General features: G+C 30.5%; 2 protein-coding genes across 2 annotated transcripts in view; both read left to right on the top strand.

Moving 5' to 3' along the window:
* The first annotated feature begins 1127 nt into the window (after window positions 1-1127).
* LOC143082134 (cadherin-related family member 2-like) lies at window positions 1128-6412 on the top strand. The gene is made up of 4 exons (XM_076257693.1): window positions 1128-1491; window positions 2316-2670; window positions 5231-5271; window positions 6135-6412. The coding sequence occupies exons 1-4, from the start codon at window positions 1194-1196 to the stop codon at window positions 6212-6214; spliced, it is 774 nt and encodes a 257-aa protein (XP_076113808.1). The 5' UTR covers window positions 1128-1193; the 3' UTR covers window positions 6215-6412.
* Window positions 6413-18897: 12485 nt separating this feature from the next.
* The window catches only part of LOC143063352 (cadherin EGF LAG seven-pass G-type receptor 1-like), a 28051-nt gene continuing 25523 nt past the window's right edge, over window positions 18898-21425 (top strand). Inside the window, exons 1-2 of the mRNA XM_076235843.1 lie at window positions 18898-18940; window positions 20807-20980. Of these exons, the coding sequence (XP_076091958.1) occupies window positions 18898-18940; window positions 20807-20980 (217 nt within the window). The remainder of the gene's footprint in view (window positions 18941-20806; window positions 20981-21425) is intronic.

The following is a 21425-nucleotide window of genomic DNA, read 5'->3' as shown; positions in this document are numbered from 1 at the left end:
AAATTAAAAGTTTTGTTAACAGGAAATTTATAAAATGACCACATTATTGATATTTATGTCAACACTTCATCGCTTCAGTGTTGACTATTGGGCTGGTGACGAAACGTCAACCAGCAGTGGCATCGACTCAGTCGTGTAAATAGTTATCAAAGGTACCAGGATTATAATTTAGTACACCAGACGAGCTTTTCGTCTCCATAAGACTCATCAGTGACGCTCATATCAAATTATTTATAAAGCCAAACAAGTACAAAGTTGAAGAGCATGGAAGATCCAAAATTCCAAAATTCCAAAATTCCAAAATCGCATAAGTGTTGACTACTTATAGTTATCAAATGTACCAGGATTATAATTTAGTACGCCAGACGCGCGTTTCGTTTACATAAGACTCATCAGTGACGCTCATATCAAAATATCTATAAAGCCAAACAAGTACAAAGTTGAAGTGCATGGAAGATCCAAGTTGAAGAGCCTGGAAAATCCAAAATTCCAAATAAAATCAACATTTAAGATATTTGACAAGATATTTTAACAGTTATGACAATATAACCACTATACCGATAGTATTTCAGAGCCTAAAAACCCCAAACCTGATCACTTCTGTTCGGCGATAATACTTTTTGACTATATATTCACAATGAAAGCTTTACCGATGATAGCCATGGATGTATAAATACGTTTGACACGGAGCAATTTCACCAAAAGGGGCACAAACAACTACATTTACCAAAGGTTATCTAGAGAGTTTGAATCCTAGTTTGTTTAACAAATTTCGTTTCATCTTAATTGGTAGTTTTTATCTGTACAATTTCAATTATGTCAGTACCAAACATTTTACTAGTGAGCGAGTGATACCAACGACGACTAGCAGTCTTAAAAGTGCATTATTTTTTTCTATTATTGACGAAAATTTTGTTTTGATAAGATGTTTCAAAATCTATATAGAATGGTAGATATGTTTCAATATATTTACACTTAAAAGACATTGTGCAATCTGAACACTTCATCTATGGAAAAAATCAGTATAACAACACGTTATTGACATGCATATATTTTTTGGATAAAAAAAAGCTAATGTAAGACATTTGTTATTCTAAATTGATTTTCTTTCAATTCGCTAGGCTGGCACAATTTTAGGCGATCCTGGTTACTTGTACCAGGATGAGGACACTGGTGACACACATAAGTTTTCTATGAACTGTGCATCAAATGTTGGATACTTTTCGGTAGCTCCTACAACAGGATTCATCAGCCTAGCTACTGATATTGACGTAGATGCTGCCGGATCGGCGACATCTTATACCTGTACAGTTAAAGTATCTGACGGTGCTTTAACCGATAGTGCGTCTTTAAACATCAATGTCAACAATATAAATGACAACACGCCAAGGTTTTCCAACAATCTGTTTACATATTACTTGGATATTAATTACCCTCTAAACACTGCTTTTGGTTCCACTGTAGCAACTGATGCTGATACTGGCACATTTAGTAAGTTTCGTGTAAAATATGATTCGATACAGTTATAGGAAATTTTTCTGTTTACAAATTGTTTGAACAAGCAAATAAAGAAAAGGTACCGAAAAGTGTTTAGTGTTGATTTTAAAACTGTTTAGAAATATTTGATTTGAACGTCCTGTTGATTGCATTCATAACAATGATACAATAAGCTTCCAATACGATTTCAAACGATAATTATAAACCATTGAACCTTAACATATAATCAAATAATTCGAATTCATGTTTAATTCTTATATTCAGTTAAAAATATTCAACGGTTTCGATTATTTTTGAAAGGAGATGACATTGCACCAAGAATACATATTAATACTAGTATGACAAAGCACGGTTTCATTACGTACCCTTGACCTACACCGAACAGAAAGCTATATAGGGACCCAATATGACTAGTGTAAAAAAAATCAAACAGGAAAACCAAATCAATTTAAAAAACAAGAAACGAGAAACATGTATAAATCACATCAACAAACGTCAACCACTGAATATCAGCACGGAATAATAATTATGCCCATTCTTGATTCTTTATTTTATGTTCAAATTTCTGAACAGTAATTAAGTTTTTTTCGTTAGAATATTTGTTTTCTTTTTATTTTATACTAATCAGTTGATGCTTATTCATGCCTTTTCCTTACTTATGCCAGTGTCACATATTAGCGTATAAACCGACGCCCGATAAACGTTTATGTACGCTTCTCGTACGCCCTAAACCTGTTTTAGTTACAAAATAGCATTGAAAAAAAAGAATACAAACAACAAATATATGAATAATTTGATTATTATTCGCTATTTTACAGGAAATTTCATTTATAGTATTGACCAAACGTCTTTAGGGACAGAAACATTTGGAATTCAAGCAAATGGAGATCTGTACTTAAAGAATTCGTTAACAAGTTATGGTTATGGATCAAGTATGAGCTTTATTGTTCAGGCAACAGATACTGGCAGTCTTCAAGGGACAGCAACAGTTTTCATCGTTATACCCCAAACAACAACAACCACCACAACTACAACAGACCGACCTATTACTTTTTGGGAATACCCTGCTAACCCAGCTTGGGTTATTGTTGCTGGCATTATTGGACTTATAATTATGGTGTTGCCTTGTTATATGTGTTATAAAAATGGATGTACTTGTGAATGGAGGGGAAGGTAAGTAAATTATCATTTTAGACTACAAGTTTTAAAAAAACCGTGATTATCCAGCAATTTGTTATATTTTGAAGCTCAAGAACCATGTGCTATCTCTATGTGATGAGATAGTTGAATGTTGCAACCAGTTAAATGTTAGATTCGTTATTAATGACCTATATTTTTACTCGACTGTACTGATTTTTTTTCGACCAGTCTGAATTGTTCTGACGTTTACTTGACATTACTCTTACCATACTCGACTGTACTGAATCGTACTTGACCTTTATCTTTGCCATTGAAGATAGTCTGAACTATTACTTGACCACAGTTTTAACCCATTCTCGACCTGTACTCGACCTATTTTTCCAGTCTAAACCATTATTATCCAAAGATCCGAACAATACTCGACCAGTCTGAACCATACTGGACCAGATAACCTCTCCTTTTTTTAACTGTTAAAGGGACACTAGCTACGAGACAAAATAAAAATTCTAAAGAATGATTTTTTTTGGTTCAATCATTAATGAAAGTGAAATAGTGAAATAATAATTTTAGCAGCTAAAATGGTTCAATTTTGTCAAATTAAGCTAATAAGAATTGATAATGAGTTATTCACTTGCAAGTGAATAATTCGACCTTATTAAACCTGTATTCATGTGAACTCCAATCTAAACCCGTAGAAATAGATAGAATAACGCATGCATTGTCCGTATACGGTTATTCAAAGGAAAAGAATGTCAACATTGAAAGTGAAACAAAGGTAAATAAAAAATATTCTTATTTAGAAAAACACGACAATAAACATAAATTTTCAATCTATAATACAAAATTTAGTAGACCTATAAAAATGTAACTGCATGAGTTGCTTAATCTATTTATATCTATCATGTCTATGTTTATGTTTACATCGCTTATATGGTCATAGGAGGTCAACTCGAAATTTAATTAGATGGCGTCATTGCTAAAATGCACACGAAACGAAGCTAAATCTTATTGAGACCATGGCCTGTAAATTGCTTATTTTACACTTTTGATAGTTTGGGAAAATGTTTTACATTGTTATAAATAAAATATGAGAATTTGAGTCAAATTTATGAACATGAATTTGACAGCTAGTGCCCCTTTAAAATAAATTTCTTTTTAACTGACATACATAAAAACGGCAACAAAATCAATGAATTGTTTAACCTTATATTAGAAATATATCTATTAATATAATTTGGGATAATTTTTTTTATATTATATATAATTTATATGAAAAAAGGATATAATTAAAGAAATTAATAAAATTGTTCTACTGATTGGTGGCGAAGTATACAGTATACTATCTGCTTGGGGTAAACTCATTAATAAGATCAAACTTGGTCAGAGGTATTAAATTCAAAATAACATTTATTCAAAATTGCAACATCCTGTTTAACTTAAATAACAAGGCTTTTCGTATATACAAGATAAGTAATACACGAGTTTAAGAAAATAGGGCTTTCTTTTTAACTGTAAAACACACATATACTGATGTAATTTAACCGTATTTGGCACAACTTTTTGGAATTTTGAATTCTCAATGCTCTTCAACTTTGTACTTGTTTGGCTTTATAAATATTTTGATTTGAGCGTCACTGATGAGTCTTATGTAGACGAAACGCGCGTCTGGCGTACTAAATTATAATCCTGGTAACTTTGATAACTATTAACCATATTAAAGTGCTTTTTGTATGCCATGTCTATAATTTGACAAACAATATTAAAATTCAATTGAAATTAATTTTTACTTTACTTTGAAACACATTTCCTTTTTTCAAAAAGATTATCTAGGATTGCTATGGAAATTCGAAAGTCAGGATTATATTAAATTCTTGGTTAAACAAAAACATACACAGGTCTCATTTTTTAAATTTATTAAGTTGCTTTATATACTTTTTTATATACATGTATAATGTTTATGTTTTTATTAATAAAAAAAAATATTCACTGTATTATTAACTAAACTCATCTAACACCATGAATCTATAATAGACGGCTGAAGTCAATGGTGAAAATAGCCCAGTTACCATATGATACTTCTGAAACATTAAAAAAAAATTAATAACATTGAAAATATTAGTCGAGTACAGATATAGGCCATTTCAGACTTTTACTGGTTTGTAGTGAATTGGACGAAGAATTGCGCATACTGGCTCTTTTTTTATTTCAACTTTTTTCTTGGTCTATACATTGTAAAATTGATGCAAGATTATGGCACATTAATTATTGTAATCACCTACTAATAACGACCACCCTCTTTCACAAAAAAAAAAAGATAAGTGAAAACATATTTCTTGGCAGTGTCTATCTAACTACAAATATATAAGGTTTATACTAGTACGTGAATTTTTAGTAGCATATTGTCTTTTGTGAGGCCCTTATTGATACTCTTCAATTTCGGGTTTTTTTTGGCGTATCTGAACTGTCCGTTTGCAAAATAAATGTAATGAATTGTCTATAGTTTTAAAAAAGGTTCTCACATTATAAAAACTTTTTATTAAAGGTTTAGAAGACAATAATTTAATTTTGAGGTACCAATATATTTTTGTTTCAGACCTTGCGACTACCATGAAAGACTTCAAGAACCATCTGAAAGTATGTAGAAAATCTAAGATATATGATATTATTGAATAATTATTGCGTAAATATTCAAGACAATTAATAATTTTGTCAAACATTGTTTTTATCTTGGATATTTCATCTAAAAAGCAAACAGTATTACTTGCATAACCTACCATCAACACGAAACTCTGTGAATCTGAAACCATTATATCAAATACCGAATAGTGCAAACGATAAATAATTTAAACATTGTTTACTATTCTTATATAGCTACGTGAAAGCCACACACAAACATGTTAACCTAGTCAGGAATTTGATAATTGTTTTATAATCGTTACGTTAGTTGTTATGGCCGGCCATTCTTTTGAATTTGTCAAGGTAAAATTTTGTTGGCCTCCCCCTTTTTTTAATTTGCCTTGCAGTTCGGTATTTATGTTTATATTTTTTTCTAATGATACTAACGACAATTTGTAAAAGAACGATACAAAGAACAAACTATCATCATAAACTAATGGTAAAAGACTTCTCTAGTACTACCTTTCTTCTGTACAATTCAAAGATAAATGATGATACTTTTAAAATGTACATGAAATATTGATCACTATAAGCAAAACACAAAATACTTCCGGCAAATTCAAAGATCATCTGCCATAAATCCAGGGTTGATGGTTTACTTCAGGCATAGATTACCTTAGCTGTATTTGGCAACACTTTTAGGAATTTTGGATCTCAATGCTCTTCAACTTCGTACTTTATTTGGCTTTTTTTTTATTTTTTTTATTTAACTTTTTTGGATTCGAGCGTCACTGATGAGTCTTTTGTAGACGAAACGCGCGTCTGGCGTATATATAAAATTTAGTCCTGGTATCTATGGTGAGTTTATTTGAACATTTCAGAAAACCAAAAAAAAGACAAACAACCGAAAATTTATTCTAATGGTAGTTGGAAAGCATGGAAATGGTACGAACAGCAATGAATACAATGTTTACAGGAAAATAAGAGTAGTAGGAACAGTAGTTAAAGATAGATCTTACCGCGTTTAGTGTGTTACCTAAACTGTATCAATTTTTTTCTTTGTATTCTGAGAAAAAAAATATGGAATAAAACTTACATCAACATATATACTACAAAGCTGCTTTCATTATCATTTGTCTATTAAATATACTATTCATTATCTTTGAAATTCTTTTAAATTCTTATGTGTTTTTCTATCCTTATGGAAAGATTGCCTTGTCCATTTTTCATATTTTTTATTTCTTTAATTTTTGGTTTTCAACGCTTCTGAGCTGTCTCAAGAAATTGACATCCCAACTGTTTTATTCCAGCAACTCTAATGAATCTTTTGTAAACTTTAAATTCGCCTTCAAAGGGGAACAAAGTATTTATTGAGGTTGGAAAATTATATTTAAACTGATTTTTCATGAAAATAAGTAAACTAAAACAAAATCTAAATCTTAAATTCCTTTACGTAGTACACTAAAAATTTACGAAGGCAGTATACACAGTAAACAATGAAAGTTCATTTGTTTGTAAAGTAACTTTAAAAAGTTCTATTTCAAACATACGTTTACGAACCAAATAACCGTGAAACGCTCTGTACTAAGTGGGTTTTTTTTAATTTATAAGTCGTTTGCCATTTTAATCGAAATAAAAATTTTAAAAGATGTGTTATAGCTGCCAACACTACAACTATCCACCATAGCATTTGTTTATTCAATAATTAATCAAGCTTATTTATGAAAGCATTTTTTTCACAAAGAAAAAGTTTACTTATCCAACGGAGTAATCAGTTTCAATCTATTGTGTATCTACCTTTTTATGTATGCCTGTTATGTTATGCACGACTATCAAAAAAGAAATGAAATAAAAATTCACGTTTCACTTAAGTAGATGCAAATTGCCATTATTTGACATCCTAAAAAAATTATAAGTGAACCCTGACGTTCGTCGAATGCATCGTCAAAATCCTTGAATTTTGTTTGCAAAAATTTTTAGTTAATAATTTAGTGTAACTTTAGAATTTCTTAAGGTACAGACATTTGATTCAACTTGTATTTTTTTAATACTGATATGTATTGCATTTTAGTCACATGTCATTAAAATTAATTTTAAATTTAAATAGTATATTGTGAGAACATTGTAAGTTAAAATCCTTGATTGATTCGCAAACTGATCAAAGATAAAGAATTGTATTGATAAAACTTCTTTTAAATTTATTTTTAATTTGAAAGAAGATTGAAAGTTTATGTTAGAGATGATCATAGTTTATTATATTGAAGCCGTAAAATGACTATTTTTTCACGTCAAAAAATTGGTTGACAATAGACTTGATAAATAACAAAAGTGTTAAATAAAAAAAAAACATGTTCTATCACTTGATTGTAATAGTTTTCAATAGATTGCGCTTTACAAAGGCTTTAAACTAGATTTAGTGCAAATTAGGCTTTTCACAGAGACAAATATGTTTATCTTGATAATCACTCTGATAATTGATCTTAACGATCTGAGTAACGGTGGTCAAGTATTTAAAAGCAATAATAAAAGGGGATTGATATTAAACGTCAATGAGAAAACAACAAAATTAAAAAAAAACAACATCTGAAGCGGTCAATTTATGGGTTTCAACAAAGGATAAGTGTTTGTTCATTGTTTTTTAATTTGTAATAATTTTATTTTTGATGTAACACGTCTTCTGATTGGCTGACAATGTTTTGTTTATCAGCTCATAGACATAATTTTGTCATGTGACCGTGACGTCACCAACGTTTTTTTCACGATTTTTCTCCGGTGTAAATTGGAATTTTGAATTAAATTATGAAAAATAACTGTAATATTTTTTCGGTCTATTCGAACAAATATCAAAAATGTGGTGCACACATTGAAATAACCAGTACGCGGGTTTTCAGTGTGCACCATATTTTCGATGTTATTTCTTCATAGACAGAAAAAAATATTACAGTCATTCTTTAAACAATTTTCTTTTAAAATATTGCTATATATTTGTGAAGAGAGAAAGAAGCATCTTTTGTTTTAAAAGTAGTACAGTAAACATTCGGTTTGTTTGCGGTCTGAAATTTGTTTTTTCGTTAATGGTTTTGTCATAATCAACTAGCTTGATTTTTATTATATATTTTTTTTTTACATTTTGTCATTTCCAAGCTTTAATTGCTGACTATGTTTGTACATATTCGCTTACACCCGTGTCATTTGAACGCTGTTGGAAGGTTGTATCATACTCAATTAAAAAAACATCTCCTGAATTTTATATTAGCAAACACATTTTGATTTTGATATAAAACAAATCAAGCATATATCTGCTAGATTGACATTTGCTATGTATCTTTTTATGCCCCAAAAACTGAAAGTTGGTAGGCATATTGTACTTTTTGTGCTTTTTTGTTAAATACTCGTTTGTTTTGTTCTGGTTGAGATTGTCACATAGTGATGACTGCTGTACCCCTATTTTGACAATTTTTAACTTTAATGTCTGTTTGTTTTGTTCACACATCTTTGTAAATACAATGGAAGTTGATGCGATTGCCATACGATTGAGAGGTTTAGCGCTATAAAACCAATCCACTATTTTCTAAATTTAAAAATGCCTTTACCAAGTCAGGAATATGACAGTTGTTGTTCATTCGTTTGATGTGTTTTATCTTTTAATTTTCCGTTTTGAATTTACCTCGGAGTTCAGTTTTTTCGTGATTTTAATTTTTTTTACCTCCCGTTGGTCCCATTATGTGTATATAGTTATTTCGCATACCTCCTCCTACAGTTTGAATGCTAGGATTTTTTTTTTCGGGTTATAAGCGGTTAGATATTATTGTCATTTTAAAATAACACTTTGCATCTGCGGGGGCATAATTGTGTCTCCAAGAAACAGCAATATCTTAAAGAAAGCACTCTGTCTAGTTTGCTGTTTAATTGAAATAACAGATGAAATAAGAAATCGGATAAGTTTAGTTCAAAAGATTCAGTAGACATTCACTTACGATCACGTACCTGTTGTTCACGAATAAAGTTTTAATTCATGTATTCACTACCACAAGGCCACTTTCCTCGACCAACCGAATGATTTATATTTAATACTAAGAAGTTTATCAGACTGAAGAGTGGACTTTAATCGAAGGGAATTACTTCATAGAAACGAACGGTTAATGAAATATTTGGGAAATAAATAAATCATGATGTTTTCAAGATGGTTCATCCCGTTATATTTATTTGTTTATTTACAAACAACAAATGGTAAGTTAATATTACTTTACTTTAATTTGTTTTCTTACTATCACACTATTTATTAGAAAAACCTAATACAACTATACCATTATTAAGAAACCAAATTTCACCAGACTTTATACAGCAGTTCCATTTAATTAGAAGAGGGCAATATTAAATTGGATAAGAAATAAGCGCATTTTTGCAATATTTGGCATTTTATTGACTAAAAATGACACTTGATAATCTCACCATATTATTATTAATAATTTTCATTGTTCATTATATAAAGTAAGAATAAGAAACGGGTGTCGAAACTACTCAGACCACTCAGTCACCGAGGTCCCTCATTGAGATATAATAAACGACTAGTATAGTCTTGTTTTTACCTCTTATTACTGTTCATGGTTGTCAAACAAGGACTATTTTTTTATGACCATGTGTTTTAGCGTCGTTACGAAAATGTTAACATTTTGTCCAAAACAAATCAAACTAAATTTTAGTCTATCACTTGATTTATTTAATATTTATATCTGATGTTCTATTTTAACTTCTTCATTTTGTCATCTTATATGCTCATCTATATGAGAAATATCAAAGAATAATTACTTCACTTTTCTTTAACATAAAAGTTTTAGATAATCATGTTTTTGCAAATATCTTGAAATTGACAATGAGAACAAAAGAGATGGTTTCAGCTTACCAATTGTGAACTTTCCATTTATATGTAGTAACATTCCAGCAGCACCTTCATATATAGTTCATATCTCCCAGTTGATACGATATTCCAGAGGGTTTTTTTTGTGTCATGATTTCCTTTCTAGACGGTTGTTGCCAAAAAAGAAAGGTATTTAATAAAGATTGATGAAGTTGAAATCATTCATGCGAAATTTGTCGAACGCTGTCAGGAGTCTGCTGACTATTATTAAATATTTATTTTATAGATGACAACGGATATATTCTAAATGTCATAACAGCATTTCCCCATTAGACTAATCACTGAGTGGGTACTTGCATGAGCAATTCAACGGATGCCAAATTTGGAGCATTATATGCTTAACTTTCCAGAGCAGCTGAGATCACACCCTGTTTTGGAGGTGTTTGTTTTGCTCTGTTTTTAGTTTTGTATGTTGTGTTATGTGATCTGTAATTTATTTTATCTCGTTTTTTGTTTTGTTTTGCAGTTTGTTTTTGTCTTTTGAGTGTCAATATACTTTTATTACTTTTCATGTATGTCTTTTATCAGAATGAAACATAGCATTTATTTCCTGTACGTAATGATGAAGGCTGTGTTGACAAAAGTCTGAGAATGCTCACTAAGTTATTCCTCTATATACTTGTATATTTTGGAAATATGTATTTAGAAATTGATTAGTAAATGAAAGGTTTAACATTTTTATATTACCTAGTTCTTTCATCAATCCGAGGACTCGTCAAGAATATTACGCTGTAATATATATAAATACTTGTAAGATAATTTTTACTGATTGTAATCGTTTACAGCAAACACGGATTTATTCAAACTTTTATTTAGTAATCTTCATCTTGAAAAGAGTTTTGAATGAATGCGTGTATATGTTACTCAAGGACAACACTTCGATTTATAATTAAACATAGCAATTTAAATTTATTTTTTTCACAAGATCATTTAAATTTCTAAAATGTAAAATTGAATATATGAATATTTTGAATTTTCACAGCAAATCGGTTGACAGTAACCTGATAATAACTTTAGAAAGTTATTAATATTAATATAAAGAGGGTTTTATAATCTTTGTCATCGCAATTAAAGAAGTTCTCAAGGGTTTAAATATCATAGAGAGAATAGAATTTGATAATTAAAATTGTCATGCATTTTTATTAATTTAAAGGTGTTAACGTTATTTGTAGTGATGGCAAAACATGTTGAAACCGAGTTCTCTGTTTAAATTCTGACGAGTACTCGAGTATTTGGATACATTGTAATATAGAAAGTTACAAATTTAAGTGAAACATTTCTCTACCTTAGAACGTAGGTGTCTTTTCTATAATTAAGCAATATCATTTATGTAATATATAGTTTAAGATGCAAAATTAATAATTAATCTTTTTAAATAATATTCAACATGAACAATTTCTTAAATGCATTATCATAAAGTATCTACAAAACTATTAAAAGGTAAATTGTTGAGCAATGCAGAAATATCGTCAAAGTCCCACAAATTGTCTAGTAATTAGCTGTGTGTGGTTCACCACAGGCAGTAAAATACTGTCTTAATTCATAAAGGTAATCAGGTCATTTTCATAAAAATGTATACAGAATCAGACTACGAAACGCAGGAGAACTAGGAAGGAGAAAATCAACAAAGTGACAGGTTATTATAATAGTCGCTGGTATATTGTTGCTGGTACATGTATTTTGTCGCTGGAGCGTTATCTGCGAATGTAAATTCAGCGTAATATATTCTCTTAACGAAGCTTTATGTGGAGGTGTTTCACGATCAATAGTGTCAATTGTATTGCTTTTAAAATAAACGGTTGACAATTTCCATAATACAATAACTTTAAGTAATGGTCAAAAAGAATTCATCGAGCATGACATGTACACTCGAGAACTAAACCGATCGAGCAAGAATTCGAGTTCTCGCGTGTTCTTTGCAAGCCCTAATTATTTCTAAAATTGTGTACACGTTTATCAATTTTCACAACATTTTCATGTCGAGACCTTTAATTGCTAACTATACGGTATATGTATGATTATTCTCAAAATTGCATTCTTGTCATTTAAACTCTAATGCATATTTGTCTCACGTCGTCATCTCCTAATTTGTCATAGGAAATATATATTTTTATAGTCTCACCTAAATATACAAAGCTGGATGGAATTTACAAAATAGTGAAACATGGTAAAAAAAGCGTAACGAAGGGCAATTTTGTTTTAATCAACCAAAGAATAGAGAATAATGGAGTGCTCAAATAGATATAGAAAATAGAGAATAATGTGGTGCTTAAATATAACAGAATAAGGAATACAGAAAAATGAACTAGATTGTAATATTATCCTTGATCAAAAATAGCACGCTCAAACAGATAGCAACATTATATTATTAATATATAGTTATTTAAGTGCAAATGCAACATGTTGTTACCAAATAGCTGGGCCTGGACCGTAACACGTACTACAGTCATAAATAAATGCAATAGCATACCGCCATTCATCAGTTATAAATCAAGTTAACTGATACAAATCCGGGACAATAACCAAGAACGAAAAACTCTGCAGTAATGTTCGAGGCAAAAATATTTGAAAATCCAAAACTGATTAAAATATTATAAAAAAAAAATGATAAAACAAAATAAAAAACAAGCAGAATACCAAAGTCGGGTAAGGAATCATAATGTTGAAGGATCTTTGACACAATTTCGCCTTTGTTATATCTGACAGTTTGACGTAGCCTTTTTCCGTATATATACAGGTACACAACGTTATAGTCAAAATAAGCAGATGTTAATATTTACAAAACATTAAAAAAAAAATGATTTCTTCACATATCATGGAAATAAAACTATCTGAATTGATGAGTATTCTAAAAAGATTATCGTCCCTAAATGTTCAATTTATATCATTTCTAAATTTATTGATTGTACTCATACTTTATATATACAACTCGGCAATTATAAGATGACAGTGATTTTGGCTGACTTCACAGAAACCTTTTGTGTAAATGTGACCATGCATCTAAAAAAAAGACTTGACCTGTATAAGGAAATGCACTCAATTTAACATAAACATAAATAATTTTGATATTTTAAGATAATTCAATATACTCCTTTTCATTTTATATGAATACATTAAAAATTTACTTTAAAAAGTAGCTTAAACTGCGACATTTTCAAATGAAGCACAATTTTGCATTTTCAAGGTCAGATTTGGTGTACAGAAAATGAAGACATCGTTGGTGTAAAGGAAACACAGTCTAAAAAAAGCAACAATAATGAAAAAGATACAGGTAACAAATATATTTTATATAATATATGATTAACTGCAAGTTGAGTGCCTCAAAGACTATTGTCGAACAGATGAATCAAGTAGTATCAAAATATGATGCAAATGCACGAGGCATGTGAGAGTTTGTCTATTCGTTTGTAAAGGATGTATAAATACACAGATGCGTTCGTTGAAGATAAGAACATTAAGTCCGCTGCATCTTTTGTAGGTAGTTTTATGCTCTCTATATCTTTAAAGAGGATTCATTCCGGTCGATCGACTTTTCAGAACATATGTATTGCATTAATTGTTAATTTGTATTCGTTCTGAAAATTCATGAAGTATAACCACAAAATATTGAGTGAAAAAATTACCAACCAGAGCAATGGTAGAAATCATAACTATTTTTATACTCTCGTAAGAAATTATAACTAACTGGTTTACACAGTAAATTCCAATTCTAATATTCCAAATGATATTCTGCTTAAAATTAGTTTTCTGTAGTATTGTGATGTAAACAGAATCATTCCAACTGAAAAGAAAGATGCATTGCAATGTTAATCTGGTAATAACATATAACAGCGATTGCGAATCCATTCTAAAAGATCTTGATACACTAGATATTTGGAAACACACATGTCAAATGGCCATCCTGGCAAGTGTAATTTTAAATCCATCAGTCGAAATAAAAATCCATACATATACAGGTACACTTTAAATGGCCACATTCTTGAACATTTTGACAAGGCACAACATCTTAGCTTGACAATCCAATCAGACCTAAAATGAAACAGTCACATAAACACCATCTGTTATAAGACTGACAGCACACTAGGTTTTCTTAGAAGGAATCTGAACATCAGTTCCACCTCAGTAAAGGAACATGTAAAAAAATCTCTTTATCTATAATACTAAAATTACGAGGTCCAATTTGTCAGCCGTCATCACGTAAAAACGACGAATCAAAGAATTCAACTTTATATATAACTAATATAGTACAAAGGTGTAGATTAAAAATTACACCACTCCAGGCCCTTTTGTTTTCCACGTAATTAATATGCCAATAATTAAGAAGTTCCGGGTCGAGTCCGATACCGATACCAATAGTATATTCACCTGTTACCTATTACCTTATCCGTACGTTCCGCATTTGACAGGCGCACCACCAAACGGTGTATTTGGGATTAATATGCTATATACACGGGTCATAATCACAGGGTTGACACTACTAAATTTAATCATTTAATCAGTAAGACTTTCTAAGATAACAATACGAATACTAAAAATCTGGACTAAAAGTAAGGCGTATAGGTACAGTTTTCAATTTGTTAGCGGGCATGACGTAAAACAGTGAATCAAAGAATTCAACTTTATTTATAACTAATATAGGACAATGCTGTTGATTAAAAAATACTCCATCCCAGGACCTTTTGTTTTCCAAATAATTAATATTACCAATAATTGATAAGTTCCAGTTCGACGGGTTCAAACAGAAAGATTTGAAAGCAGAGAAAACTGTGTATCTTATAATAGGCATGACTTTATCAGATGACAATACTAATACTAAAATAAGGCTTGCGCATAGTTATATATTATATAGTTTAATTCAGTCACGGACCCGCGATATCACGGGTGTGTTCTAGTATAATATATATATTTTAATTCCGACCATCACTAGATTATGCCTGTTCGGTCTTGGTTACTGTGGATATAAAACAACTCAAAAAGTACAAAAATAGGGTGCTAGTTGTGTCAATATCCAACACAAAAAGTAAAATCACACAAATACTGAACTCCGAGGAAAATTCAAAACAAAAAGTCCCTAATCAAATGGCAAATTCAAATGACAAAACACATCAAACGAATGGACAACAACTGCCATAATCTTGAATTGGTACAGGCATTTGCAAATGAAGAAAACACATTAAGTGTAAGTGAAATGATAAATCGCCTAAAATAGAGAAACCTTGCACACAGAAGAACAGACGCACGATTAGCGTGTTTTATATCAACTCATTTCAATAACAAAAAACGATAGACTGTAACAGCAGCTAAGACAATCTGGAAACATGCACACGATCTCATATCAAATTCCATCCTACAAAACACAAATACGCCAACAATCTTGTTTCATATACAATTAAAAACTGAATCAGCCTTCATTTGAGTATAGTGATAAGCGACTCTGTACAGTCATGCAAAGCTGCGGTCTCAACCTACACATACAGTCAGTAAATGGATCGTGTGTAAATAGTTATATTTTAATATGAAAAAAAAATGTTTACTGTCTAGAATGTTAAAATGTAAGAAATAATTTTGTTAATTTCACTGTATTTACGTTTCAATTTAGCTTCGCGAAGTACAAGTGGCATATACCATAGCGTTTTGAACGCGGTGACTATATGGTAGAAGTAAAAGTAGCTGTACAAATCAAACGAAAAATCAAAGGTCCTATACAAATTACTTTTATTTGTTCGAATAAGTCTCTAGCACTAACTCAAATGATTCTCTTATTGGTATAAAAGGGTTAACTGAAATGTTTTTAACCATTGCAAGTTCTGTATGGAAAATTTTTTTTGGGAGTAAGGCCCATTCGGGAAGTGTAGGGTTTCAAAGTTGCTGTTTATAGTGTACATGCTTTTTTCAAATCAGAAGAAGTCTTTTTTCCTTCAGGATGGAAAGCTAGTATATAGTTATTCTATTGCACATAGTATTGTTCCTATTTCATTAAGTTGAAAGCATATATATATATTAAAATTGTTCTAAGGAACAGGTTTATCTCAACTCACATTATATAGCATATATTTTAATACTCGACCTATGATGGTAAAGCACATAATATTTTCTGGTATGTGTGTTCGTTTGTTCGTTTGTTCGTTCGTTTTTCCGTTTAACATGTTCATCAGATTGTCTGTTCATTCGTTCGTCCGTTCCTTAATCTTTCCGTCTCTTCATTCTTACATGTACTACTTTTTAATGAATATAGTTGAAGATGAAGTTGTAGTGCGAACAATATGAAACTTGGTACACATGTATCTTTAAAATTAAATTGCAAAATTAGGATTTTGACACAAGTTTTACGATTCCTGAATTTGAAAAATGAGTGTGCGACCAAATCATCATGGAAAATTATTCTTTTTTTTTTATTTAATTAGCTTACTTTTTTTCTCATTTCTGATCCGCCATGTGCTATAACATAGAATGAAATTCAAAACAGTGTAGCTTTGGCCATTGATTGACACATCAAATTCATCCATTGACTGGGACAATTTACGTGAACGTTTGTCTGTAACGACCACTGTTCACGACGTACCTATGATAGACATTTAAACTGTGGGGTCACCAAAGGTTTCTTAACGCCTTTAATTATAAAAATAATTAATCAGGAATAACCTTTAGGTTTTAATTTATATAATATATATAAATCAAAACATCGTGTTATTTCTGATTAATTTTTCGAATTACTTTATTTATGTGTTGAGAACCTTTGGTCACCCCATAGTTTGAGTGTCTTTAAAATGTACATAGTGAGCAGTAGTCGTTACATACAAACGTTCACCTAAATTGTCTCAGTCAATGGATGAATTTAATGTGTCAATCAATGGCCACAGCTACACTGTTTTGAATTTCATTCTAGCCATGATATGCTTAGGAGATATACGTCTTTAATTTTCTATATGCAATAAATGATACAAATGTACAATATGACAGGTTTACAGAAAAGCTCATCGGACGCAATAAATTATTAAACGTGTTGTTTTCAATTTTTTTACATCACTGGGTCGATACCTCTGCTGGTAGACTATCAATCCCCGATGGTATCATCAGCTCAGTAGTCAATATTTCGATCCTGACATGATTAAACAAACTTTACTAAAATTGTCCGTTTATAAATGTTGAAATTATTAAGAAACTAAGGTTCCAACTCCCTCAGGCAAAGTTGGATTTAGATCAATTTGGCTATTTGTTTAAGGTATTTTTTATGTATAGCTCTTCAACGGTTTCGATACTTATACATCTTCGGATTTCAAATATTTGGCTTAGAGCGTTGCTGATGAAGGTAAATCCATAAAAGCGCTTCGGAGGCAAAAAATTATTAAACGTGTAGTTTTCAATTTTTTTACATCACTTTTTCGATACCTCTGCTGGTTGACTACCAGTCCCCGAGGATATCATCAGCTCAGTAGTCAGTATTTCGGTCCTGACATGATTTAAGAAACTTTACTAAAATTGTCCGTTTATAAATTTTGAAATTATTAAGAAACTAAGATTCCAAATTCCTCAGGCAAAGTTGGCTTTAGATCAATTTGACTATGTATTTTAAGTATTTTTTTATATATAGCTCTTCAACGTGTTCGGTACTTATACATCTTCGGATTTCAAATATTTGGCTTAGAGCGTTCCTGTTGAATGTAAACCCAGAAAAGCGCTTCGGAAATAATAAATTATTAAACGTGTTGTTTTCAAACTGTTTAGAGTTTGAAAAACAAATAAAACGTATAGAAGGCGTCAAAACATGGTTATTTTCCATTTCCCGATGGTTTAAAATCGGGGGAGGGGCATACTGTGAAAAGTTTCATTTATAAAAATACATGTATCATAATATTTAGTATGTGTTTGGATGCAGCAGAATAAAATAGACTGTTATAATAATAGACAAATACAGACTTTAATCAAACTTCACACATCTAAAACAAGCTAATTTAAAAATGTTTTTTACTTTTTTATGAATTGCTGGCATGTTTTGTTTTATAGAAATTATATACTTGTCTTTCTTTCTTTATTGATATAGATATGACATCATTTAACAAGCAAACTAGTCAGTACATTCAGCTACAGAATTCATTGGTGTTGATGTGTTCCACTTTCACTCCAAAGCTAGGCCTTTCTGGTCATGCAAACGTTAAAAAAGAATATATACAGTACTGGTTGCTAGAATTTCTTTTTACCAGAACGTTTTTTCAAGATTGGGTTTTGTGGTTTTTACACATACCGCATTATCATACTTTGACAAGATGATTTTTATTGTTAATTTAAGTGGTCGATCGAACTTGTCGGTAGCTTGATTGGTCGCTGGAATGTTCTCTAGCTTGAGTCTTGTTAAAGAGACGTTAGGTGTACATTGATAAAACATCAACAAAAACTAAATAAAAATAATCTTTTAGATGTGAGCATAGTTTCGGTCTAAAACCATTAAAGGCAAATGTCTATAATATAATATAATGAAAATAATAACAGAATTTATCATCGGCTATCGATAACAGTTATTTTACGTTCCCTCAGTCTGTCAGAGGCCTCTCAATGAGGATTAAAATTGAATAAAAGAGTAAAGTACATGCATGTGCACGAGAGAGAAAAAAGGAAAATTTGAGTGTTCAATTAAAATCAAAACACTCTGGTAGTTATTCGTACTATTTAATTTATGCGTTTAGAACCTTTGTCTGGCCCACAGTTTAAATGTCTACAAAACGTACGATATGACAAGTGGGCGTTACAGACGAGTTTCACCAAATCTGACAAGTGTGTTCCCGTTTCGCCTTAGAAGTGAATTCCAGGTAAAATAAAAGGTAAAAAAAAACTAGAGTGAAGGCGACATGGGATCCGGAATTGAACCACGGCGAAATATGAATTTTGAAAACAAATTTAATTAAACAAATTAAACCTCATTATTACAATTTATACAACAAGTAATTAGGTTATTGTTTCACTTGAGTTGGTATTCTTATATTCGACAAAAAAATGAACGTTTCTATGAATTCAAAAGTTGTGAAATCAGAAAATGCAATAAAAACATTTTTTGTTTCATTTAACTCAAAGTTGCAATTTTGTGAATTTTATGCAATAAGAAAACTCCATAAATTCAATTACCATTTACATTATGCCACACAAATAGTTGAATAGAACAAAAAAACATACTTTCCCACGACTTTTTTTACATTTATAACAGAAACTTTGTATTTAGATCTTTACAAAAAATTGTGCTTATTATATATCATGATAATATTAGTATGCTAACTTAAAATCTTGCTTGTAATTCAGTGCTGATTCAGAAAGGAAACATTTGTTATGATAATTGATTGTATGATAGTTTTCTTAATTTTTTTTCAGTAAAATATGAAATATGTTGTAACCTATAGCTATTGATCATCTTTAATCAGAAACAAGAACAAAGACTGTATTCACAAAATATATCACATAAATAAAAACTAGCCATGGACAGTGCCCCAATTTGTTCTGCTCTGTCATATATACATTAGCATAATTCAAAATATTTAAGATTTGACAAACAGTTGGCATATAACTTGAAATGTTTACACTGTCTGTAAGACACATATGATGCCCCCTTCCGCCTTACCATAGGATATTATATATTTATCAACATGTATGAACAGGAATTTAAATATTATATAGTTAATATATATTGTCCCTGGTGCGATAATGTAACTTTAGGAGGAGAAAGCCGGACGAACCATGATCTCTTTATACTATGCAGCTGGTACCACAAAATAATGACTTCTTTAAAAAAGATGAGCCACTATTAAATGAGTTATTTAAAAAGTGTGACAGTCAGGACGACCACAAAATATCAGAGTAACATTGACATAACAAATATCTACTATTTGCAATTTAAACACCAAAAAAATTTACATTGTTTACACATGTTCCCATTTCGACTTAGTTAATTCTTTTTTTACCTGAAAATGTGTACTAAGGCAAAATGGGATTATTTGTATATAAAGATTTTGACAGCTGAGGCAAAATGAGTCGATTCAATGATAACCTCGGGGCGCCAAGAAATGGTCTTGTCCACGCTGTTATGAAAATGATTCGAATTTTTGAAATATATACAAAATATCAAGCTCTAGCTCGCTTAAAGTCTACAAAATTTGTGAGTTTTTACACCTAAGACTGTCAAAGCTCTAACATCAACCCCGAGTTCAAATTATAACAAAACAAAACTGTATGCTATTATTACCAAACGACATTTATTATCGAGGTCCCTACATGTAACTTGGGAAGGGTAAATGAACATGTGACAGGGTTGACATTTTTATATATGTCAACCCTCTGTCTTTGAATTTCGGTCAGATCAAGATCAAGAGTTAAAAAAACAGAAGTTTCATAAAAATAGTATACTACAATGAGAATAGGAAAATACTTTAAACTTAAATATTAATTTATTAAATAACAAAAATCGCAGTACCAAAATTAACACAACCGTGATAAGAATACTCACAGCCATTCAAAACAATTTCAAAGTACTTAGTCTACTGATATATAAATCAAGCTACATTTACATATTGCATTTTGCAAATCTATGATAATTGCTGGTTTTACATGTATTTTACTACCAACTATGATAATATGTTTTGTAATCATTTTTAGTCAATGCAGTTCTTAATTTTGACAACGAATACAAATTCGATTGCTGTGGTTTTATAAATAAATGGCAAATCTTTGTACGAAAAGATCCAAGTACATTTAGTGTGAAAGTCCAAGTCTGGTACGACTCAGGGACAACATGGATTCTGCGAGGAGAAAATAATATTACCGCTTCTGGTAAGTCATTTGTATCTATTAAAATAATAAAGAAATGTAATTGCTAGAGAATACATATTTTTTCGGTTATCTAAAAAGTCCTTGATATCAAAAGTAGAACATTAGTAAGAACAAATTGAACTTCAATGTTTATTGTACTAAAATTGTCATGTCCACATGTACACTGAATAAAGTCGTCTCTTCAAAAACTATACACATACTGGTTCTGTCACATTCTTTTTTAATGATATTAATGAATTATAAATATTCAAAACTGAAAGTCAAAAAGTAATGGTATCCGTGTGGTTTTTTTTTCATCTTCAAAGGTTGTTATTTTAACGAAAAAATCTGAAATAACAATTGAACTATTTGTGAAGGTATTTTCTGTGAAAAACACCTATACATGTAAAGACTATAATACACATTGGAACCTGCCAAATATTTGTGTGATAAGTCGCAAAGATAT

The sequence above is a fragment of the Mytilus galloprovincialis genome, chromosome 1 (assembly GCF_965363235.1).
Source record: "Mytilus galloprovincialis chromosome 1, xbMytGall1.hap1.1, whole genome shotgun sequence".
NCBI classification, from domain to species: Eukaryota; Metazoa; Mollusca; class Bivalvia; order Mytilida; family Mytilidae; genus Mytilus; species Mytilus galloprovincialis.
The sequence above is the reverse complement of the archived record's forward strand: the minus strand, read 5'-3'. Positions and strand labels throughout refer to the sequence as shown.